Raw genomic sequence first — 25,791 nt, 5'->3', positions numbered from 1 at the left:
AATTGACCCTTTCAACCTTACCCCCTCTTGCCCCCCGTCACCTCTGCCCCTAGCGCCTACCAGTCATCCTCCTCCTGTCATCTGCCCCCCTCTCACCTCACCCCTTCCTGTCACCACTTTTGCCCACTGTCACCTCTCACTTGAACCCCTCCCTCATTTTGCCGCCCATCACCTCATTACCCTCCCCTCACCACATGTTACTCTCTACTGTTGCCCCGTCACCTCAACCTCTCTCAGAGTTGTAGGAACTGTAATGGTGGTAGCCAAACCCCCCTCCTTTATTTGCGAGTTATGCTGCGTTCTCACTGCCGCCCCTGCAAAATCCCGGGTTTTTCTTGCCGTATTTTTTGGGGGGCACAGGGCTTGTCAGCTCAACAGACCCCCTTCACACTGCACCTCAGACCCGGGAATTTCCTGTGTCTACCCCTTTCACACTGCTTTCCATGGTCTGCCTTCCAACAAGTGTGTGGAATGTAATAGCAGCTTTGATTGGCTGTTGGGAAATTTATACAAATTGCTGTGATAGGCTGTTTAAAAGCAGCTTTTATTGGCTGGCTAAAGATGATGTCACATATCACATGATTACATCCCCCAATTAGCTTGTTTTTGCGTAAAAAAAACAAATCTGTGCTGTTCACACTGCCATACACCCGTGTATTACCCAGGAAAAACCCGGGTGTAATTCCAGGGGAATAACACCCGGGAATTTCACAAAGACCCTTTCACACTGAGACAGGACTCAGGAATTTTCAGCTTGCCCCGGGAAATACTCGGGTGTTTGTGGCAGTGAGAACGGGGTATAGGTTATGCTGCCTACGTTTTGTACCACGCGATGCGTGCTCCTGTGTATCCCATGGTACAAAAAGTATGTGCAGCACATAGTTTTTGAACATGATTACATTGCATCTAGTTCATAACGCACGCTGCTGTAGCACATCATATGCATTTTAAACTAGATACGTTGCACTCTAAATAAAAATGCACGGTGCTCATCACACCATGTATGGGAACCTTTAGCACAGTGGTCAGGGAACTCGGTCCTCATTACCCCACACAGTGCATGTTTTGCTGGTAACCCAGCAGGTGCACAGGTGTACTAATTACTCAGACACATTTTATAAGGTCCGCAGGTGGAGTTAATTATTTCACTTGTGATTCTGTGAGGAGACCTGCAAAACATGCACTGCGTGGGGTAATGAGGACTGATGCTGCCCATACACGCTGCTATGCGTGCTGTTCCGATGTGTGCGCTCCCGCGGCACCTCATCGCACAGTACAAAAAGTATGTGCTTGCACATATGTTTCATCACATTGCATGCACAACGTGTGCACAGGCAATGCAATGTGATCCGTGCTAGTACAGCACGGAAAGCACGCCATCATAGCAGCGTGTATGGGCTGCTTGAATTTCATGACCACTGCTTTAGCATGTCTGGCTCCTACACTTTCATCCTGGCTCCTAGATATAAAAAAAAAAAAAAAGTCAAGCCCTGCTGTACACAAACCTGCTGCCACATCTACACTTCACTTTGCATGGGTATGGGTATAAAGGTCATCCACTAAAAGGTCGACATGGCTAAGGTCGAAACTTAGATGTTGAGGCAGGAGAAATGTTAGGGGACGGAATTTGATAGAATTACCATTGAAAACATAAGTGGCTGTTTGCCATATAAAGTTTACAGGTGCAAAGCCACAAGTGTAGGAGGTAGACACAGTTGTTGGGATGTAGCTATGGGCAACCAATCAGAATTAATTATTTAGCACCTTCTAGAAGATAATGAATAGTATCTGGTTGCCCCTAGCAACATATCATGTGAAATAGAACTCCCATCTTAAGTAAATTGCCCCCCAGTATCTGAACCTTTTTATCGGGAAGGGGGTACAACTTGTTTAGTATTCTCTCATAACTAGTTCCAGATACAGGAATTTACCTGTTTAATAATTTTAGAACCAAAATGAAAATAAAAAATTGGTATTACTACTTTATTGAATTAAATAAAAAAATGAATCATTAGAAACCTTTATTAACCATGCTGTAATGCATTCTAACATTAATGTTATTAGACTTTCATTTGTTTTACATACTATATAATAAAAAGCTGACTGCTCCTCACCTCTTTGTGAGGAATTCTAGTGTTGTGTGCGCCAACGGCCACTAGATGGCTCGCGGTTGCAAGTGTTGCTCATTTTGGGCACACACAGCCTCTTGGGTTGTTATTACATTTTTGTTGTGTCATTGTGACAGTGTGGTAACTAATCTTTCAATAAAACTTTTAAAGCATATTTCAATTACATCTAAATATACAGTATGTAGATAAAATAAACATATCAAAGTACAATATGACAGGATAGTATGGCAAAAACCAAGATGGACTCAGACGATCCTATTCCGTGCGCACTTTATGGCGGGCTGAATTAGCTTAAAAGCGCACTCACCTCCACAGGGGTGCAGCAATTTTAAGTGAATTTGAACCAGCGAAGGGTGCAATATTGACTTAATTCGGGTGCAGCGTTTAAACACATGAAAACAGCACCCGAAAGGCACATGCACCCTTCAGACCTAATAGGATCGACCCCAAGGATTGACATGAAATGTTTTAAACCACAAGGCCTACAAGCTTTTAACTTGGCATGTAGCTTCTCCTTAGGTCCTAGGTGCTTGCTATGAACAGGTTTTACAAATGTCACTGTCCATCTATGGAAATCGTAAAAAAAAATTCCCATTTTAGTTCTCATTATCCGGCCTGAAAATGACAAGCGACACCATAATCCTTCAGCATGCGATCCCTGTACATGTATGAGCACAGCACCAATGTTCAGTGGGGATGATAATTATTAGCAATTGCACTCATGGAGCTGCTGCTACCAATGTGGGATACCTACACACGTAGCCAGCTTGCTCCTCTGCTGACACTTTCCACGCCAGGGAGTAGCCACCCGTACCAGGCGGTGGGTCCTCCACTGGATTCTGTGATCAACACGGGAAACCTCACCCGGCCCGGCCACGGAAAGGATTGACAGATCGATAGCTCTTTCTCGATTCTGTGGGTGGTGGTGCATGGCCGTTCTTAGTTGGTGGAGCGATTTGTCTGGTTAATTCCGATAACGAACGAGACTCCCACATGCTAACTAGCTGCGCGACCCCAGGCCTAGCACTAAAAAACTCAAGTAATTTATTTATCCTAAAAGGTGCCCATACACGTTACAATATCGAATCTCATCCGATCTCGGTTTTGCAATGAAATCAGATGAGATGAGATCTAGTACAAAAAGTATGTGCAGCACATACTTTTTGTACTAGATCTCATTCTCATCGCAAAACCGAGATCGGATGAGATTCGATATTGTATACAATGTTGTATACAATAATTGTAACGTGTATGGGCACCTTAAGACTTACCTTTACCTGCTGTCTTGTCTAAATTATTTACAAACTCAAACTATTTACAGCTTCAGTCAATATTTAGCAGCGAGATAGATGACCTTTATGTTACATCTATTACCAACACATAGTAGGTGAGAGATACTTTGTTGTTACTAACAGGGGGCACTTAATGATACAATATCATGTAAATTGCTACTTCAAAGAAATTATTTTGATGGCTACTTGAGGCAATTGTGTCTAATATTTTGAATACAATTCAGAGACAGCTTATTGATCAATCGAGGTAATATATACAAGTAATTGTTCCTCTACAGATCAACAGACACTTTAGAAAGATATACTTCATTGCTTTCTCCAATTAATTTATGTATATTTGTTGTTTGTCTCTGATGTTCTTTTGATCCAATTTTTTAGGATCAATTTTAAAATAAAACAAAGTTAAATCTTAAAAGTAATTTTGTTGATAGAAGGCTGTGCCCACCCGGGAGACTTCTTGATATCCTCTCTTGGGCCCTTATTCTGATCGATGCGGATATTCCCGCTTGCGTACGGGCCGCCGATGTTTATCTTCTGCGCATGTGCAGAGGTCACTCTGCGCATGTGCAGGCGATTTCGCTGCAAGGATTCTCTATACGCCGCACAGGGGGCGTAGAGGGGCGTGAGGGGCTACTTATCCTCTTTACCCTATGCATACGCCCTGCGTTTCATGGGCGTTCCCATGCAAACGCGGGGCGTATGCATGGTAATGAGGCCGTGACGCGTGGGTACGGGGCGGGCATCTGACATCGCCGGATGTCAGCTGCCCGCCCCCATACAAGATTTCACACGGACAAGTGTCCGTGTGGTCTTGTGTTGCGGGACCTGGTGGAGCGTGCGGCCCTGCATTCGATGTTTGGCGACCATCGAATGCAGGGGCTGCTCCCACCATGGAGGAGGCGTATCCCCGTCCAATTTCATGCGGATCGCCACATATCCGCGTACGGACGGCAGGTGGCGATCCGTATGGAAGGCGGGGATTCGCCTGCACGGTCGCGCCCGCATATTCTGATCGGGCCGCACCGATCAGAATAAGGGCCTTGGATATCCTTTCCTTGCATCATCAGCAGACACGTCAGTGTGGGCGGTCGCAGCTATCGCCAAACTCCCCCATTGACTGAGAAGCAAAAGATGGACCATATATGGCTGTAAATATATATATATATATATATATATATATATATATATATATATATATATATATATATATATATATATATATATATATATATATATATATATATATATATATATATATATATACACATTGTAGGGGCTCTGCACACACTAAATTAACTGATAATAAATAGTGGAGATTTGGTTCATGAATTGATCAATGCATTTAAGCCTGCAGCCCCCTTCACGGGACCCCACTTTTCTGCAGGTCCAAACACTATCGCTGAAAATGGCTACAATACACATAGCTATCACATCAATGTTTGATACAATGTCTGTTTAAGCAATGTGGTCACAAGCCATAGGGCACCCCAAAACTAGGAAAGGTGAGTGCCGATGTTTAGTGTATATATTGTTTATTAGATTAATTTTTTAAATTAGTCTTATTGTGGTCACATTCTCTCATGCACCCTGTTTTAACTAAGATTCCATACTGTAGCTTATGTTAACCATTGCCCTAGAAGATTATTAACAGGTGTGTTGGTAACTGCTCACATATAAAAGCATAGTGTGCTGTGAGCTTTAGACCAGATAGCATACCTGGAATCAAACATTGATGTGATAGCTATGTGTATTGTAGCCATTTTCAGCGAGTGTTAGGACCTGCAGAAAAGTGGGGTCCTGTAAATGGGGGCAGCAGGCTTAAATGCATTGATCAATTCATGAACCAAATCTCCACTATTTATTATCAGTTAATTTAGTGTGTGCCGAGCCCCTACAATGTCTGTTTAATCAATGTGGTCACAAGCCATAGGGCACCCCAAAACTAGGAAAGGTGAGTGCCGATGTTTAGTGTAATATATATATATATATATATATATATATATATATATATATATATATATATATATATATATATATATATATATATATATATATATATATATATATATATATATATATATATATATATATATATATATATATCAATAAATTTGGTCTCGGCACTCCGGCTGTAAGATTATTCAACGTTGCGGTGCCTTCCAGGAACCAAGCGTTCAAATATAACAATACAGTAGAACGGCGGCACTCGCATTCAACAATAGACTGAGTCCACTCAGTAACTGCTTGTAAACGTTTTCGGTTTATTCAACCTTCTCAGATATGTCTGATGAAGGTTGAATAAACCAAAAACGTTTACAAGCAGTTACTGAGTGGACTCAGTCTATTGTTGAATGCGAGTGCCGCCGTTCTACTGTATTGATATAGAGATAGATATAGATATATATAGATATATATATATATAGATATATATATATATATATATATATATATATATATATATATATATATATATATATATATATATATATATATATATATATATATATATATATAGAGAGAGAGATAGAGAGATAGAGAGATAGAGATATATATATATATATATATATATATATAGTAGCTGGCAATAAGGCGTCACTCGGAGACTGGATACAACTTCAAAAATTTATTGTGTGGTGACCGACACCAGTGTTTCGAGCCTACAGCTCGTCCTCAGGGTTTCGAACCCTGAGGACGAGCTGTAGGCTCGAAACACTGGTGTCGGTCACCACACAATAAATTTTTGAAGTTGTATCCAGTCTCCGAGTGACGCCTTATTGCCATCTACATTACATTTGGTCGTTGACCTGGGAAGGCACCGGAGCAAGTATTGTCTACATTAAGTTGTGGAGTGCCGGATTCTTCACACACATATATATATATATATATATATATATATATATATATATATATATATATATATATATATATATATATATATATATATATATATATATATATATATATATATATATATATATATATATATATATATACTGTTTCTTATATAAATTATATTTAACATACAATATATAAATTATGACATATGGAATTCCAGAATAAAAAAAAAATGATTCAAAAGATGTTTTTGTTTGGCACATTACCACTGGAAACATGTACGGATTAATTAAAGATGGTGGATTTGGATTTTCTCCTAATACCAGGTGAGTGACATGTTGATTACCACGTAGCCAACATTGTCCCAATTAAAGGTGGTGAATGTGGGGTGCAAATTCTACAATTGGGTACAAGGGTGATGGGTAAACCTGGCTGAACTTGTACCCTCTGGAAAGTGGTGATGTATATGTTTTTTGGAGATATTGCGTCCAAGAAGAGATCTCTAAGTGGCAGATTTCCTCCAGTGGTAAATGGTACAAATGGTATCTCAATGGCTCAATGCGTTTCCCTGGCATCAGTCTCTCAGCTTCATCAGTAGAGTGTCCCATTGACTGCACATAGGAGTCCGCTCTGGATCGGAGAGGATGTTCCCCCGAACTCTGCTGTATGGGTGTTGGGGGAGGGGGCAGGTGTGTGCGGGCATCTACCCTCCATTTGGGAGTGAATGTTACATGACCTGTGCATCACACACACTGAACTAGGGATGGCCATTGTTGCCTTTGCCATCGATGGAAAAAGGGCAACTGGACATCGATGGAGCATAACTATGCAATGGATGACCATCGATGTTTTTACATATCAATGGTCATCCATTGTATTTGACTGATTGGCCTGTGGGCCAATCAGAATAAGAGGGCAGGGTTTCACGTGTGTCCTGGGCTGACCTATGCTCCATGTCCCAGGAAACGCAAAACAAAACAATTTGTTTAAGCTCGATGGTGGGAAACCATCTGGTTCTCCCCATTGATGTCAAAACTATTTAACATCGGCCATAAACCATCGATGTTTTCTAAACGTTGATGGCCATCCCTAACCTGAACTAGCCCACATGAGCTGTGTCACTGCTGGGGGGGCACCAGGGGACCATGTGTCATGTTCTCTTCACATGTACAAACATTAAATACCCCTGGAAACAGGCCCTCTGATCTCTATAGCTGGCATTAGCTGCCAACCATGCCAGTGCTGCATCACTGCTCACTGTCCAAGGGTAGAGCTGAAGCACCAACTAAGGTTCAACCTTGCGGTGACTGTGAGAGGTGAGATTAGATAGAGATAGATTAGTTATATATAAACCTTTGAAGATTGGTGAATATGTTGCAATTTCATAGTTTGAGACCAGATGAATTTGTGCGCTAGTTGAAAATATGAACAAGTTGATATTAAGCTTAGTCCTACTTATATAATTAAACAAATCTGAATAGTTACATACAAGTAAATAGGAAGAGCAAGCATCAGGATTGTGCATGCCACCACCAACCCGATCACCTGTTGCGGTTGAGAAGGCAGCCACACAGGTGACATGAGTCACAGAGATGACACAGGCAAATGCAGCCAGCTGCCTTCTGTAGCGCTCCGCAGCTGTGGTGGAAATAAAAGTTCTAGCATACCCTTCCAAGCACGCTGGGACCTGTAGTCCGCGAAAAACTATGCCTGCAATGAATCACAATCCAGTGGGACGGGGGTGCCCTGTCCGCTGCTGCCCCCCTTGTGACCCCTGCCACCCAGTGAACCCTGCCACCCAGTGAACCCGTACGGCTGCTGAGCACCGAGTATTCTCTGAGCGGTTATCGGCGGAAGGTTACGTTATACCCCTCTTCTCCTACCTTGTGCTGCAGAGCACTGCGTACACAGCTCACCTGTCACCAACGGCTACACCGCCGCCCTGCTGCCGCTGAGAGGACAACAGAGCAAACACAGCAGCGACCACTTCCTCATAGTACGCCGCCCTGCCGCTGCCATGATTGGCCGACGGACCTGCCATTCACTACAAAATCTTCCACCCGGCTTTCGGCATTCGATTGGCCAGACCTCCAGTCGCATATAACCCTGCAGTTCCAAGTGCTTGAATTCTTGGGGATTTCCAATTCTTTGTAAATACCTCCCAACATGACCCATTCCAGAACATGCTCTGCTCCTGGATTTCCCTCTTAACGTATACTTACCATAACCTGTGTTGAACAGGTTAATTGATAACAAAGGTGTTCCACCACAGGGGAGGTAATGGGCAATCACACATTAGAGCAGGGGTAGGCAAGTACATTGTAATGGAGTCCGTATATTTCTAAATTATTTTGATCGAGGTCCAGAAATATATATATATATATATATTTTATATACCTGAGGGTCGGCGTCTTTATTCTCAGAGGAGAAAAGTAGGGCGAGTGCAGTTTCTTTAATCCAAGATGAAGGGACAGCAGATCAAAACAGCCGAGTGCTGGGAGTCACAACAACAGACTCCCAATCCCGGTTTATATACCCTGCTAATTGAAATACAACTGGCGCCAGAATGTGCCGCGGTCATGACCCTGGAACACACGCAAATGCCGGAAGTTGCCGGCTCTAGCAATAAGCATCTGTACAGGGCGGCATTCTGCAAATGATACAATAAAAGCGGTCCGCTTTTCTATCCTTTGCAGTCTGGAGATGGACTGCGGTCCGTCAGTTGCCGGTCCCTGCATTAGAGGGAAGTCCAGATGAAGAGCATTGTGTCCCTCCTGAATAGGGTCATGTTGGGAGGTATGCTTGTATAATAAAGTGAATATTTTGGTTATACAAGTAGAAGAATGGGACAGTTTTGCGCCAGTTTATGAGGTAAAGTGTGCAGTTACAATCCTGATGGTTGGGATGCTGACAGTGTCATCTCCACTGATTATACTATCATACACACACACACCCCCCTCCGGCCCACCTGACAGTCACCCAAGGCAGTGTCCCCTCCCTCTGGGATGCCTCTATGGACTGCTGCAGTGGCCGCTCATAAAAACAGGTTCTGCGCATGCGCAGTACTGAGGACGATATTGCGCATGCGCTGGACCCAGGACCGTGAATATGCTTCTATAGACCTGCCGAAGCAGCATGTATAGGCTGGGGGCCATCGCATGCGCAGTATTGAATAAGCTACTGCACATGCGCAGGTCCCGCAACCATGACAAGGGTGGAGACAGGCAGCAGGTACCAGTAGGCAGCGGCAGCCACCCTTTCACAGAGGGAAGAGCCGCCACTGCTCCCGAATCCCAACTTTTGCATGACAGTCCCATTTTGTTGGGACTGGCCCACTGTCCGAGCAATAGGCAGCAGTGTCCATGGGTGGGGGCCAATTCGGAGAATATGTGGTCCCTGGGTTGATAATGTTTAGGTCGACCAATAATGGTCTACAACTAATTAGGGTCGACACAAGCTTGAGCTCGACATCGACATGGTCAACATGAATAAGGTCAATATGTTTTTCACTTTTTTTTTTTTATAAAGGTGGTTTTTCATACTTTACTATGCAAGTGGGCATAGAGCAGGGTTGCCTACCTGACCATCTCCTTCAGGGAGAAAATGCTCTATTACTTCCCTGGTAATGTATGCAACACATTTCTTATCAATTAACTAGCTCCCCACAGGTGATCATATATTACCAGGGAAGTCCAGGAACAGAGCATTTTCTACCTGTAGGAGAGGGTCAGATAGGCAACCCTGGCATAGAGTCAAGCTGTGTACACACGGGGCGATATATATCGCTCAGTATCCCGTTTGCATCAGCGACCAGAGATGGTCGGTGATGAAAAAGAAACTGCCCGGCGAGCCTGGCAGTGGAAATCAGCTGGTCGCAGGAGCATGTTCCCTGCGACCAGCGTTCACTATGGTGAAAAATGGGAGTGCGCACCCGGCAATATATCGCCGGTGCACACTCCAATCGCAGGCAATATGGTCGCTCAGCGACCATATTGCCCGCGATATTAGCGAAAATCGCCCCCGTGTGTACACACCTTAAGAATATAATAGTGTGCCAAGCACAGTGAGGCACTGTGCCCGAAGCATGGAGATGCGGTACATGTATACGGTGTCCATGTCAATATAAACACCAAAAAGTGATCATTTTGGCGTTATTTATTATATGCGTGTGGCACAGAAGAGTGTACCCCACACACATGGCAAAGCCTGAAAAAATTAGTCTACACTGGACTGTCACTGGACTTGTACGACTGTAGGCTGTACCAATAGACTAGGATTACCTCTGGACTTTAACGTCAGTGCCACTAGACTGGACGTTTGCAGAAATAACACTGGACTTTAACAGCAGTATTACTGGACTTATGCAGCAGTACCAACTACCAATGGACTTTAAAGTCAGTGCCACTGGACTGGACTTATGCAGCAATGTCACTGGACTGGACTTATGTAGCAGTATCTACGGACTTTAATGGCAGTATTAATGGATTTATGCAGCAGGAATACATACGAAATCCCGACGGTCGGAATTCCGGCGTTCAAAATCCCGACGCTGGAATCTCGACCGCCGAAATCCCGACAAGGGGGGGGGGGGGGCGTGGATCGCTCACCACGCAAAGGGCCCGGAGTCTCGCTATGCTCGGCACACTAATTTATTCTTCCTCTATGGGTGTCGTGGACACCCACGGAGAGAGAAAGTGTTGGGATTTCGGACGCCGGGATTCTGACCGCCGGGATTTCAACTACATCCTATGCAGCAGTACCAATGGACTTTAATGTCAGTGCCACTGGACAGGAGGACTACACAGCACTTTCACTGGGCTGGCCTATATATAACATAATGCACTATCACTAGACTGGCCTATACAGCACAATCACTGGACTGGACTGGCCTATACAGCACAATCACTGGACTGGCCTGTACAGCACAATCACTGGACTGGCCTATACAGCACGATCACTGGACTGGCCTATACAGCACGATCACTGGACTGGCCTATACAGCACGATCACTGGACTGGCCTATACAGCACGATCAATGGACTGGCCTATACAGCACTATCACTGGACTGGCCTATATACACTACAGCACTGGACTGGACAACAGCAGTATCACTGTATACTAGTAGTAAAAACTGTTCTTCCTCATCTTTGCGGCCACAGCTTACACCAATGACATTAGCCGCTTTAAGAATTGTACTATTGTTTGCTCACCACGCTTTGGGCTCGGTGTGACGCTTCGCTCGCCACTACTTTGCTAAAGGTAATAGATGGGGGCCTGGACACAGGAGTGTGGCGTGGACCCAGGGTAGTGCAGGTTACGCTTCGTAACTTCCGTAGAGTAAGCTGTAACCGCAAAGAGGAAGTACCGTAAAAACTACTAAGTATCAGCGGGACAGCAGGCGGGCAGGACACACGCTGCCTCCTCACTCTCCTAGACAGGAGTGAAGATGCCGTCCGGCCGCCCGACCCGTTATAGGGTCCGGAGCTCGCAAAATCCAACGACAGGATCTCACAGGGTCCGGAGACCTACGCTCCGAATCTGGTCGGGAATACCTGAACGAGTTCGGATTGGGGGTGTTCAGATTCCCCCAATCTGAATTCACACATCCCTACTAATTACCGGTTCGACCTGGTAATAGGTGCGATCTGAAAGGGCTTACCGGGCCCAGCAACCCGGCATTACAAACTGGTAAAAAAGCAGGGTGCTTACTGGTTCGTTGCTGTGCAGTGTAAGCCGGTTAACCGGGTTGAGCAACCCGGTTCACGTTCACACTGATGGAGGAGTGCTTGGAGCAGCGTCAGCTCCAAGCCCTGTCTCCTACTCCCCCCCTAATGCCGCTCCGCCCCCCCCATGACATTAGCAAGCTGGGAATATTGCCGGGTCGTTGAAGAACCTTGAGAGAGCAAAATGCAGGGTCGCTTTGGGACTGAACTGTTTCAAAATCCCAGTGTGACTGCATTTTGCAATGTTGAAGCCATATTAGTGGATCATAATGGTATAGACCTCCAATCCAAAGGACGTTATAGACAATTTGCACTATTTCACCTTTCCTGCTTATAACATTTTTTCACACCGTAAAAGGTAAGCTCCAGTCCTGTGCATGTAATTGCACGGTCTCTAGTGCTGTGGGATAAGGTACATAAATTGGTGAATCAAAGCAGCAGCATGAATGTACTGTATGTACATACAGACGGTGCAATGGTTAGTATTACTGCCTCAAAGGTCATAGGTTTGATTCCCACCATGGCAATAACTGTGCAGAGTTTGTATATTCTCCCCGATGCTTGTGTGTGTTTCCTCCAACAATTCAAAAATATTAATTGGCTCAAAACAAAATTAACCCAAGAATAAATGTGTGTATATATGTGGTAGGGAATATAGATTGTAAGTTCCACTGGGGCATGGACTGATGAGAATGTTTAAATATTCTCTGTAAAACACTGCAGAATATGTGTGCACTACAGTGCACCTGGAAAGTATCCGTTCTACTTTTTCCATATTTTGTTACTAGTAAGCCCGCTCAAAGCAAATGTGTCACACGCAGCCGCGGCGGTGCGCGGCGGGCTTACTACTCACCCGTTCGCGCCCGCCGTCGGCTAGCGTGTAGTGGTCTCCAGGTCAGCGGCAGCAGGCAGCGGCAGTCTGGTGGGCAGCAGGCAGCGTGGGACGCCAGCAAGTGTAGCGGTATGTGCTGTAGGGGCGCCGGGAGGCCGGCGTCGCCATCTTGATTAAGGGCAAATAGCAGATTGGTCCTTGTCTGAGGTTTCCGCCATACTGACCTGACAGCCAATGGCAGCCGCCCTCTAGGGATATAGGGGATCTGCCTAGGCCTGTTCAGTGTCAGTACAAAGAGTCTCCAGAGGCGTTCACAGCTCCCAGCTGACTCCGGCTCTCTGACTTACCTCTCCTGACTTGGTGCCTTGCTTCAGTGCTCTGTGTTGGTCTCGATTCAGCTTAAACCCATCGCTGCCAGATCTCTCCACAGCCTGGTCTCTGCCTGCATCCCTGAGCTTCCTGGCCTAAGCTCTTCAAGGTGTCTGCTTCCAAGCAACTTCCCATTCTTCTGTCATCATCCATCTTCTTTCAGTCTTCAAGGATCCCTCATTACCATCAAGTACATTCTCTTTCCGGATTTCTTCATTTCCCAAGACCCCAGCCTGCCGTCCGCAGTGCTTGAACTGTCATTGTTTAAATGAACTTTTTCTTCTTTAACAAAGTGCCGTGCCGGCTCAATTCTTATTACTGCTAACTGCCACTTAACAAAGTATTCAAGCGTGTATTGTTCTATTTATGAATTCTATTATTAAACCTGCACGATTTAATCCTTCCTCCTCTGGTCCGTCTCCGGTTGCTACACACCACACGACTTCATCCAGCCCTTCAGTTGTGACAGTTTGTACTGACCCGATGGAGTCGGGTGAAGAACAGGCTTCCATGGCGGACGCACTTCACAGCATCATGGCTCGTCTGGAGCAAGTGGAGGCTACCCAACGTCAAGTGGCTCAATTCCTTCAGGTCTTGGCTCCGCCCCAGGCGGCTCCCTCAGTTTCGGTGGCTCCAGCTCCAGAGGTTCCAGTCCCTGGTCCTACACCTGGACCAATAGTTCCTCATCACATGCAATTACCAACCCCCAGCAAATATGATGGTTCTCCGAAAGGATGCCGTGGGTTTCTGAACCAATGCGATGTGCATTTCACCTTACAGTCTTCTCACTTCCCTACTTCCAAGGCAAAGGTGGCTTATATTGTGTCTCTCCTAGCAGGGTCAGCTTTGGACTGGGTGTCCCCTCTCTGGGAACGTGCTGATCCCCTGCTTAATGACTATGAAGCTTTTATTACCTCTTTCCGTCACATCTTCGACGAACCTGGCAGAGTGTCGTCTGCCGCTACTGAGATCCTGAGAATTCGCCAGGGTAGTCGCTCAGTGGGACAATATGCTGTGCAGTTCCAGACTCTGGCTTCGGAACTAAAGTGGAACGAAGAGGCTCTCGTCTCCGCCTTCTGGAATGGGCTGGCAGGTCGTATCAAGGACGAATTAACTACCCATGACTCTCCTGCTACTTTGGCTGAACTCATCTCCTTGTGCAACAAAGTAGATCTACGGATGCAGGAGCGTCAACTAGAGAGAAATCGCTCCGACCGTTTCCGCCCTCGTTTCACCACCAACGCTGTTCCTGTCCCTAGACCTGGGTCCTCCACAACCACACCACCAGACGAACCCATGCAGATCAACCGCTCTCGGCTTTCCTTTGAAGAAAAATCCCGTAGACGTCGTGAGAATCTTTGCATGTACTGCGGTTCTTCCGCTCATCTGTTGTCTTCCTGCCCACTGCGTCCGGGAAACGACCGCTCCTAACCTCCCCGAGGGAGGCCAGGTTAGGAGTTCTGCTTTCATCTCCCTCTTCAACTGTGCCCACCATTCCTGTTACTCTTGTGTGCCCTCAGGGAAAAATCAAGGTCCAGGCTCTACTAGATTCCGGAGCAGCCGGGAACTTCCTTTCTTCCTCTTTCGTTCTTCAACATTCCTTGACGGTGCAACCTTTGGCCCATCCGTTGGCTCTCACTGCAGTAGATGGGAGTCGCATCAGCAGCGGGCAAATCACCCTTCAAACCGATCCAGTGACAGTTCTCGTCGGTGCCTTACATCAAGAGACTCTAGAATTTTTTGTCCTTCCTCAGTCCTCACACCAGGTAGTCCTGGGCCTACCATGGCTTACTAAGCACAACCCTCATATTGATTGGACCAGTATGGAGATCACAGCCTGGGGTACGAACTGCCTAACTACGTGCATGCCTCGTGTCATTCCACTCCATCAAACTAATCCTCAAGAAGTAGGAAGTTCCAGTCTTTCGTCTTCACCAGTTCCACCCTTGTCGTTACCCACACCATATCTTTCTTTTTCTGACGTCTTCAGCAAAGGAGGTGCCGATACCCTGCCGCCTCATCGTTCCTGGGACTGTCCAATAGAGTTGATACCTGGGAAGTTCCCACCGCGGGGCCGCATCTACCCCTTGTCTCTGCCAGAGACCAAAGTCATGTCTGACTACATTCGAGAGAACTTGGATAAGGGGTTCATTCGCCCGTCCACTTCGCCAGCCGGAGCGGGGTTTTTCTTTGTGAAAAAAAAGGATGGAACCCTCCGCCCGTGTATCGACTACAGGGGTCTGAACGATATCACGATCAAGAACCGCTATCCTTTGCCTCTGATCACCGAATTATTCGACAAAATCCGAGGGGCTTCCATCTTTACTAAACTGGATTTAAGAGGGGCGTACAACTTGATCCGTATACGATCTGGAGATGAGTGGAAGACGGCGTTCAACACCCGAGACGGCCACTATGAATACCTGGTGATGCCCTTTGGTCTTTGCAACGCTCCAGCCGTCTTCCAACAATTTGTAAATGACATATTTCGAGACTTATTGTATCATTCCATTGTGGTGTATCTCGATGACATTCTCATCTTCTCATCGAACCTCCATCTCCATCGGCAAACAGTAGCTGAGGTCTTGCGGCGCCTTCGCCAAAATAAATTGTTCTGCAAGTTAGACAAGTGCGTCTTTGAGGTCACCTCCATTCCATTCCTTGGCCACATCCTCTCCAGCACTGGGATAGAGATGGATCCAGAGAAAGTAAGAGCCATCTTAGACTGGACAGCGCCCACCACGCTCAAAGGCATCCAGAGGTTCCTGGGCTTTTCAAATTACTATCGTCGTTTCATCCGAAACTTCTCCACCCTTGCTGCACCTCTTACTGCTCTAACCCGTAAGGGTTCTGATCCGAGTCGGTGGTCACCTGAAGCCTCTCAAGCCTTCCAACAACTAAAGGATGCTTTTGTCTCCGCCCCAATCCTTCTCCAGCCAAACCTCGACAAACCCTTTATTCTTGAGGTGGACGCATCCTCAGAGGGGGTAGGGGCAATCTTGTCGCAGAGAGGGGAGGACCAGGTGCTTCATCCCTGCGCCTTCTTTTCCAAGAAGTTTCTTCCAGCGGAGAAGAATTACCCCATTGGAGAGCAGGAGTTACTGGCAGTCAAATCAGCGTTGGAGGAGTGGCGGTACCTCCTGGAGGGGGCACGACATAAAATTACGGTGTACTCCGACCATAAGAACCTTTCATTCCTCAAGCAGGCCCAATGTCTTACAGCTCGTCAAGCCCGCTGGGCCATGTTCTTCGAACGCTTCGATTTTCAAATCAAATTCAGACCCGGGACGATGAATGCCAAGGCCGATGCCCTTTCACGCTCTTTTGAGACTTCCGCTGATCTTGAGACTCCTCCTCGACCCATCCTCGATCCTCTGGTCTTTGCTCAAGTAACAGTCCAGCCTTCACCTCCACCAGGCAAGACCTTCGTTCCTCTCAATCTCCGAAAGAGAGTGCTGTCCTGGGCACACGCTTCCCGTTTCGCAGGGCATACCGGGGCACAGAAGACCTTAATGTTCCTGTTGCGGTCATACTGGTGGCCTACCATCCGTCGCGATGTAAACTCCTTTGTCGCTTCCTGTGTAAAGTGCGCTCAGCATAAGTCCTCCAGAACAGCTCCTGTCGGTCCTCTTCTACCTCTAGCCATACCAACAGAACCATGGTCCCACCTGTCTATGGACTTCATTTGCGAACTTCCTCCCTCCAAAGGGCATACAGTAATTTGGGTGGTGGTCGACCGCTTTTCAAAGATGGTGCACTTCTTCCCATTGAAAGGTCTTCCATCTGCTCCAGTGTTGGCTCAGCTCTTCATTTCCACCATCTTCAAACTCCATGGGTTGCCCAAAGAGATTATTTCTGACCGTGGCGTGCAGTTCGTCGCAAAGTTTTGGAGGGCCCTCTGTTCTGCTGTTCAAGTCAAGCTCAAGTTCTCCACTGCGTTCCACCCACAAACCAACGGGCAGACAGAACGAGTCAACCAAGACTTGGAGGCCTTTATTCGTTTGTTCGTCTCTTCCTCTCAAGACGACTGGGTAGACCTTCTGCCTTGGGCAGAATTTGCGCACAACAATTCTTATCATTCTTCCTCCGGCACCACTCCCTTTTTCACTGTCTTTGGCAAGCATCCCCGATCTCCGGAGTTCTCAGATCTATCATTGTCCGAAGTCCCTGCAGCTGCTTCTTCCCTACAACGGTTTGCAAAGATCTGGTCAGACGTCCATACAGCTCTCCGTAAAGCATCCGCTCGATATAAAAGGATGGCGGACAGGAAAAGAAGAGCAGCCCCTAAGTTGAAGGTCGGAGATCGAGTATGGCTGTCTACCCGCCATATACGCCTTCGGTTACCGTCCATGAAGCTGGCTCCTCGGTTCATCGGGCCGTACCCGATCACTCAGGTGATTAATCCGGTGGCCTACAGACTACAGCTCCCTCCTTCCTTAAAAATATCAAATTCGTTCCATGTGTCTCTTCTGAAACCTTTGCGTTTGAACTTATATCAGAAGAAGGTGCCTAAACCGCCCAAGATTGGCTCGGAAAGAGAAACAGAGTTCGAGGTGAGGCGCATTATCGACTCACGTTGCCGCAATACCCATCTTCAGTATCTGGTAGAGTGGCTTGGATTCGGTCCTGAAGAGAATTCCTGGGTTGATGCTGCAGATCTTCATGCTCCTCGTCTGGTGAGACAGTTCTTTCAAAGAAATCCACACAAGGTGCGTAGGTGCCCTGGGGTCACCCAGAAAGGGGGGGGTACTGTCACACGCAGCCGCGGCGGTGCGCGGCGGGCTTACTACTCACCCGTTCGCGCCCGCCGTCGGCTAGCGTGTAGTGGTCTCCAGGTCAGCGGCAGCAGGCAGCGGCAGTCTGGTGGGCAGCAGGCAGCGTGGGACGCCAGCAAGTGTAGCGGTATGTGCTGTAGGGGCGCCGGGAGGCCGGCGTCGCCATCTTGATTAAGGGCAAATAGCAGATTGGTCCTTGTCTGAGGTTTCCGCCATACTGACCTGACAGCCAATGGCAGCCGCCCTCTAGGGATATAGGGGATCTGCCTAGGCCTGTTCAGTGTCAGTACAAAGAGTCTCCAGAGGCGTTCACAGCTCCCAGCTGACTCCGGCTCTCTGACTTACCTCTCCTGACTTGGTGCCTTGCTTCAGTGCTCTGTGTTGGTCTCGATTCAGCTTAAACCCATCGCTGCCAGATCTCTCCACAGCCTGGTCTCTGCCTGCATCCCTGAGCTTCCTGGCCTAAGCTCTTCAAGGTGTCTGCTTCCAAGCAACTTCCCATTCTTCTGTCATCATCCATCTTCTTTCAGTCTTCAAGGATCCCTCATTACCATCAAGTACATTCTCTTTCCGGATTTCTTCATTTCCCAAGACCCCAGCCTGCCGTCCGCAGTGCTTGAACTGTCATTGTTTAAATGAACTTTTTCTTCTTTAACAAAGTGCCGTGCCGGCTCAATTCTTATTACTGCTAACTGCCACTTAACAAAGTATTCAAGCGTGTATTGTTCTATTTATGAATTCTATTATTAAACCTGCACGATTTAATCCTTCCTCCTCTGGTCCGTCTCCGGTTGCTACACACCACACGACTTCATCCAGCCCTTCAGTTGTGACAAAATGCTTCGGAAGCTAGATGTAGTTTCACTTGCTGCCAACAGATTGCAGTGTAAGCCTGCTCGAAGCAAATGCTGCTTACAAATATAATGCCCACTTGTAGTGTTGCATCTACATAAGTATAAAATGATGTTTGTGTGTGTGTGTATGGATGTTCCACGATAAATCTCAAATGCTTTAACTAATCATCTTTAAACTGTGCACACTACCTTATCATCTTAAGGGACAATCTAAAGGCCCCCATACATTAGGCCAATTTTCCTGCGAGCTGCCCCGCAGCTTCTCGGGAGGCTCACATACAATTTGGCACTTGATGTGATTCTGTACGGCGGCAGCTCTCAAATGAGTGGCCGGCAGGTGCAGCGGGGCGTGCCGGTGAGAAAGCCGTGTGGCCGCAACGGTGATCAGAATGGTGGGGCAGGCGTCGGTGATCATCAGTGTGCAGTGATGCAGTGTGCCATTTGACACATTATTTTAAAGTTGTAATAGCAGCTGCTGCACACTCGCTGCACAGCACACTGATAATCACCGCCGCCCGCCCCACTGTTCTGATCACCACCGCACTGCTTCCTCACCGGCACCCCCGATGCACCTGCCGGCCACTCATTTAAGAGCCGCCGCTGCAGGACGTCGGACGTGATCGTACATGCTGCACATGCCACCTCCTGATCTGGATCTGATGTGCACGGGACCGAGCATCGGATCGGATCAAATTTCACACACATGCGATTTTGGCCCGATGTCACACGATTTATCGGCCCAAGTGCCAAAATCGTGTGGAATCGGACCAAAATTGCATAGTGTTTGGGGGCCTTAAGGTCGAAGATGGGTTTAATTGGATGACCCTGTAAGGGTGCTGTCATAAAGGTCCATGCTAATTCTGTTGTTTTCATGCATTGTGATATGTAGGGATGGCCATCGACTATCGATGTTCCCAAAACATTGATGGTTGGGACCTAGTGCTCGATGTTTTGGGCATCGTTAGTGGATGATCGAATAGTTTTATGCCAACGATGGATGGCTTCCGATGGTAAAAGTTGTGGGCGCAAGCGCACTGCGTGCGTAGCGTCATTGCGTCTAGCGGCATCGCTGCGGGCGGCCCGCCCCGCTGGAAGATGCGCGCATGCGCAAAAGAAACTTAAAATGGATTGATGCCTAAAGTTTCTTCTGCGCATGCGCGCGGATACCGGCCCAGCAGGCTGCCCGCAGCGACCCTTCCTGTTGCTCTGCGCATGCGCGGCTAAGCGATGGCAGGAAATATCGATGGTGTGAGGTAGAATGGTTTATAGCCATCGATGGTTCCTGCTCTAGAAGCCATCGATGGCAACCATCGATGGGGGATGTGCCGATGGCCATCCCTAGTGATATGTTTATAAAAGCTTATGACTTTCTGAATACAACCAAGGCTGCTGAAAGTGCCACCAGGCCCCGGTTAAAAAAGGGTCGTGGTCAATGGGAGGGCGTGGCCACACCCCTGTAGAGATGCTGCTCCCTCTCTACCCCACTCAGCACACGGCACTATTGCTGTGTACACACGGGGGAGATAGGGGCTAAAATCGCTGGAAATATGGTCGCTGGCGACCATATTGCCAGCGATTGGAGTGCGCACCAGTGATTGGGTGCGTGCTCCCGTTTTTAGCTCCCTTATGATCGCTGGTCGCAGGAGCTTGCTCCTGCGACCAGCTGATTACCTCTGCTGCTCCAATATATCTCCCCCGTGTGTACGGGGCTTAAGCAGCGTGTGCTGAGTGGGGGAGAGAGGCTGTGCTGTTGCGGCTGCCTCTATTCTCTGGTCCGACTGCCCAGTCTCTGCAGCGGGGGAGGGGGGCACAGGACCCAGGCCCCTCCAAACGACCCGGGCCCAGGTAAAAAGTACTCCCCCTTTCGACGACACTAAATACAACACAATAAACAGATTCCTTTAAGTGGACCCTATAGTGATGCAACTGCCGCCAGGGGTTGCAATTCTTCTGCGAAGAATTGCAAAATACAACCCTTAAACCAGTGGTTCCCAAACTTTTTTGAATCATGGCGCCCTACAGCATCAAAATATTTTCAAGGCACACCAAGGCCAAATGCTTATCGAGAAATTCAGAAAAAAAATATTAAATTAAGTGCATTGTGTTTATATGTCACAGTTATCTGGTGAGGGACAGGATTTGCTTCTTTTTGTCCACATATATTATGATTGGCAGCCACAAGCACTGGTTTTGCCTGGTACATTGACCATAAATAATATGAATTTATCTTGGTCCACCAACTCAAGGTGCCCCTGCAAGTGTCCTGAGGCACCCCAGGGTGCCTAGGCACACAGTTTGGGAACCACTGCCTTAAACCCATAATAGTTACAAATACTGCTAGAAATGTAAATAAACACAAATTAAATGTATAATCACAAATTAAATAAAATAAAGCACAGCTACCTAAAAATCTGAGAATCTCCTTCTCTGACCCCATCAGTATCAGCCCCGTGTTTTACCATTATTACAAATATTATTGTAATGTCTCCCACACAGGCAGGGGAGGAGGGGAGCCAGCAGTAGTATCCGCAGCTGCCCGGAGCTGGGGTGACTGGCGTCCGTCCCTCTGCCGCTGTCCCCTTATCGCCGCCGTCCGCTTCCTGCCGCGCATGCGCACTCCGCTTCTGCGCTTGTCATCATGGCGGCGCGGGGCCATGTGCAGGACCCTAACGACAGGCGTCTCAGACCCATTTACGGTGAGTCCCCGGGGCCCGGGACGTAGGGGGCAGCGAGCTCGGGTGCACCAGGGCACCGGCAAGCATTGGGGGGCAGTCGGGGATAGCGGAGGGCAGGTCCAGGAGCTAGGCCTGTCACCGGGTAACCCGGGGACTGAGGATCGGCTCTGTTAAATGGCTGATGGCTTGGGGGAGGAAGGCTGTGACCTGGCTGCAGTGATGTATGAGAGGAGGTGTTGCAGCAGTGTGTGGCTGCTGCCCTGGTTCCTGTGCCCACTGCTGCAGTGACCGCTGCCCGTCCCAATGTTGCACAACCGAGCCGCCGTGAATGAGGCAGCAGTGCTAAAATCCATGTGACAGTATACAGCGCCCCCCTTCCCCTGCCAGGACTGCGTCCCTTACACTGGTCACATAGTTGATGGCTTGTAGGGGTTTTCTCATCCTTCCTGTATTACCTGACTGTTCTGTCTGCCCGGAGCTCTTATTGTACATGTACCATCCATGACTGTAATGTGTTACATTGCTACCGTCTATTTCTGAAGTATGGGTTGTGTGGGGCTTATACTGTACAGTATGGCCTGACTTACACAGTACTTTCCAGTTATAGCAAACTGTTTTATATTCCTTATGTCCTTATGCAAAAATGTGAAACCTTAAAGTATAAAAAAAATCCTGAATCAAACAAGCGTAATTAAAATATACGGGTGGTCAAACCGATCCTTGAGATCTACCAACAGTTAATGTTTTCAAGAACACCTGTGGGTCTGTAGAATGGGGTTCTGAATGACGCTCCGACAGTGGGGATCCCAACAGTCAGTATCACGACGTCGGGATCCCGACTGCCGCTGTTCCGACGGGGGATGCCGACTCATAGGGGCTATTCTCCCTTGTGGGGGTCCACGAACCCCATAGAGGGAGTATAGAACCTGTGGCGAGCGTAGACAGCCCGCAAGGGGCTTCTTTGCGCTCGTCCCCCTGTCAGAGCACCGGCAGTCGGGATCCCCACTGTCGGAGCCCCATACCACACCCTGTAGAAAGTGTCAGTGAATGATTGCAACATGTTTGAAAATGTGACAGTAATGATTACACCTGTGCACCAGCTAGGAGGTCAGGAAAACATTAACTCAAAGACCGGTTTAATGCTGCCCGAACACTTGTCAATCGGATTCGATGCGACATTGCAGTGCTATGTCCATCGAACCCGATCGCATCTTGTGGTGTTTAAGTGCCCTCTTTGCAGCACCTGATGTTGCATGGCATGCCATCTTGAGATGGCACATTGGGTGCTGGCAGAGGGCGGTGTTCTGTAGTGCAAGAAGCGGGGATCAGTCAGTGGTGGCAGCAGAAGTGTTTAAAACACTGTGCAGCCCTCTGATTGGCTGAGCTATCTCAGACAATCAGAGGTCTGCACAGTGTTTTAAACACTTCTGACCCCACCACCCGTTAGCGCTACTTCTTGCACCACATAATGCCGCCCTCTGCCCGCCGTCTCCCACGCCACCACCTGATCCTCCCACCCCTTCTCCCCATCCACGCGCCGCAGAAAAAGCGATCCCTCCGCCCCCACCAGCGGATTGCATTCGATCGACGCATGTGGTAAAAAAACACATGCGATTGTCCTGCAATTCGATAAATATTATGTGCAACACATAAGATCTTGAGACCCTACATTCGACCGGCGTGCCCGTGCATCGCGTCGAGTGTCCCCTTAAATCGAATGATTGTATGCATTTTTATCGGCCAAATGTGGTCGAAATCGAATGATTGCATGCAATATCTCGCAAGTGTATGTTCAGCATAAGTCAGCCCTGTTGTAATGGTTTCAATGGGATCTACTGTGGCAAGCTTTTGTAAGTTATCTGGATGTTTCTGCCTATTGTAGTAGTTTAGATTGCATACAGGAACCAATTCTTATTTTGTTCCTGATATAAATGATTTCTGTAATTATAATTAAGCACACTATAAAATTGAATATGGATGAATGAAGACTGACGTTGCTTAGATTAATGTTTCTTATGTCAGTAATCTGATGACTGAATGCTGTGTTGCATGTTTTGTACTGAGCACCACAAGGCTGGTCAGTCTTGGGAAACGGGTGTTAATGTCTATTTACATATAGCAATATTGGAGTTTTCCATATATGGTATTGCATTTGGCATTCATATCTGAGGTAAACAAGTTATTTCAAAGTGCTTATTACATTATTAATAAACATTCTCCGATAATGAGCTGACCTGTTTTTGTAAATACATAGGAGTATGGCAAAATGTAACAAGATTTACTGCAAAGCACAAAGTGGTGGTGTAGTGAGATGGGACTCTGCTGCGATTCTGGCATGTTACAAAGGATTAGGCCTGTTATCAGGGCTTATGTGCACTGCAGAGAAATCGGAATGTAAATGTATATATGGCATCTACAGGCTACATAGTCTGCGATCCAGTAGACATGGTGGTGAATATGACCTGTCTATGGGGGCTGGGGATAACTGTGTGGATACAGTTGGCTCAGATTTGTCCAAGGGTGTTTTTAGCTACCCTACTCTAGAAACATACCCAATAAAATGCAAGGGGAATGTTGTTATAAATAGGCAATACGCCTGGGAGTCTTTAGGGAGTATCACTATGCAAATATGTGCCAAGCTCTTCCACATGCACCTGTGTCTCAAACCAGCACTCATGCAACCCCATTACTGAAATATTCATTGCAAGTTAACTGTACAATTGTAAGTTAAGACTCATACATTAGCGGGACCACGCATTGGATCGGAGAGGATGTCTAAACATGCGAATTGGGCCGATTTCATGGCCCGATTCGTCTGAATCGGGTGAAATCGTGCCCAAATCGCATAGTGTATGGGGGCCTTAATGACAGAATCACTTTTGCTACTATTATAATTGGACTGCATATATATATATATATATATATATATATATATATATATATATATATATATATAATTTCAACACTCACCATAATAAACTACTGTAACTCACCTTAATATACAGATAAATAAATAATGGCGTGTTCATGAATTGATCTTAAGCTTGCAGCCCATCGCTAAGGGACCCCATTTCACTGCAAGTCCTACACTAACAACTGGTTTTCTTAGGAACCTGGCAACTGCTTACACATCATAGCTAAAATGAACATGTGTTATTTTTCTGGTTTAGAGCTCACCTGCCAACTACCTTATGGCGTTTAAAGGTGACCAACACAACTCCTGAATTAGTGTTAAAGGGGCAGCTGCGACAGGTTTCAGATAAATGTGCTTATCTAGGGTGCATGAGAAAGCTATGATCACAATAACAGAGGTTAATTAAAAATTACCCCACATATATAGATACAGCATACCATCGCACTTGCCATTCCCAGGTTGGGGTGCAGTGGCCTGTGACCACATGCTCTAGTAAATACAATTACAGGGGGCTCAACACTCATAAATACACACCATAAAAATCTAACTACCCTTAATATACAAATATATGTGTGTGTGTGTGTGTGTGTGTGTGTGTGTGTGCATTATAAATGTTTTATATACTGTAAGAAAATGTGGTCAGCACGTCGACAATCGCAGTATTTACGTTTATCATGTAGCTGTTGCAACTGTCGACAAGTGAAATGCCAACTTTGGGATTAGGGATATTCTTCACACCGCAGCTGCAGGTTACAGTTAATGTCACAAAACCGCAACTAAAGCCGCAACTGGCAGAACATTAGATGAGTATTTAGAGGGGATATCCTATGAGCAGCAGTACTTTATTAGCCCTGATGCTGGTGGTGTCGTCCTCCTCCTCCTCCTCTGATACAGCAGAATCCCCAATAAACAGCCACCAAAGTCACAATAATACATGATCTTGGAAACGTTTCCTTAATCCCATGTTTTTTTCAGGCGATTTTGTCTGATAAAGCGGGCTCTAATTGGTTACCATCGGTCATAAATACAGTATCAGGCTATTTTTTTAATTCAAAAAGGCATCAGGGCTAATTACTGCCTAACAACCATGCTGACTATTATCATTGTTAACATGTCGACATTTTATCAGTGTTGGCATTATGCACATGTTACATGTTGACATTCTAACTTTTCGACGAAGTACAGTAAATCCAATACTATCCTATATAGAGGTGCAGAACATTTTTATTGTATTTTTAATTGCTATGAGTTCCATATGCCAATATTAGTCATACTGTATTAAACGAATGCCACTAATAATGTCCTATTTATTATAATAGCTTATTTATTTAAACAAGCCTGTTCGTAGTCAAGTTTCTTGTTAGTTTCTCAAAGCCAACAGTGGTTTGAGCA

At 46.7% G+C, this 25,791-nt stretch overlaps 2 protein-coding genes across 4 annotated transcripts in view; one reads left to right on the top strand and one right to left on the bottom strand.

Annotated features, from left to right (window-relative positions):
• Positions 1–21,322, bottom strand: part of TRAFD1 (TRAF-type zinc finger domain containing 1) — a 44,728-nt gene extending 23,406 nt beyond the window's left edge. The window contains exon 1 of one of the 3 annotated variants that reach the window (XM_083151431.1): positions 21,214–21,322. The gene's annotated coding sequence lies outside the window, so the exon portion shown is untranslated. Of the gene's footprint in view, positions 1–8,139; positions 8,327–21,213 lie in introns of those variants that run through there. The other 2 variants (XM_083151430.1, XM_083151429.1) reach the window with 2 other exon arrangements.
• A 27-nt stretch (positions 21,323–21,349) lies between these two features.
• The window catches only part of NAA25 (N-alpha-acetyltransferase 25, NatB auxiliary subunit), a 75,890-nt gene continuing 71,448 nt past the window's right edge, over positions 21,350–25,791 (top strand). Inside the window, exon 1 of the mRNA XM_083151428.1 lies at positions 21,350–21,506. Within this exon, the coding sequence (XP_083007554.1) occupies positions 21,449–21,506 (58 nt within the window). The 5' untranslated portion in view covers positions 21,350–21,448. The remainder of the gene's footprint in view (positions 21,507–25,791) is intronic.

Source organism: Crinia signifera, chromosome 1 (genome assembly GCF_055691185.1).
Source record: "Crinia signifera chromosome 1, ASM5569118v1, whole genome shotgun sequence".
Lineage (NCBI taxonomy): Eukaryota > Metazoa > Chordata > Amphibia > Anura > Myobatrachidae > Crinia > Crinia signifera.
This window is presented reverse-complemented; position numbering and strand designations above follow the sequence as displayed.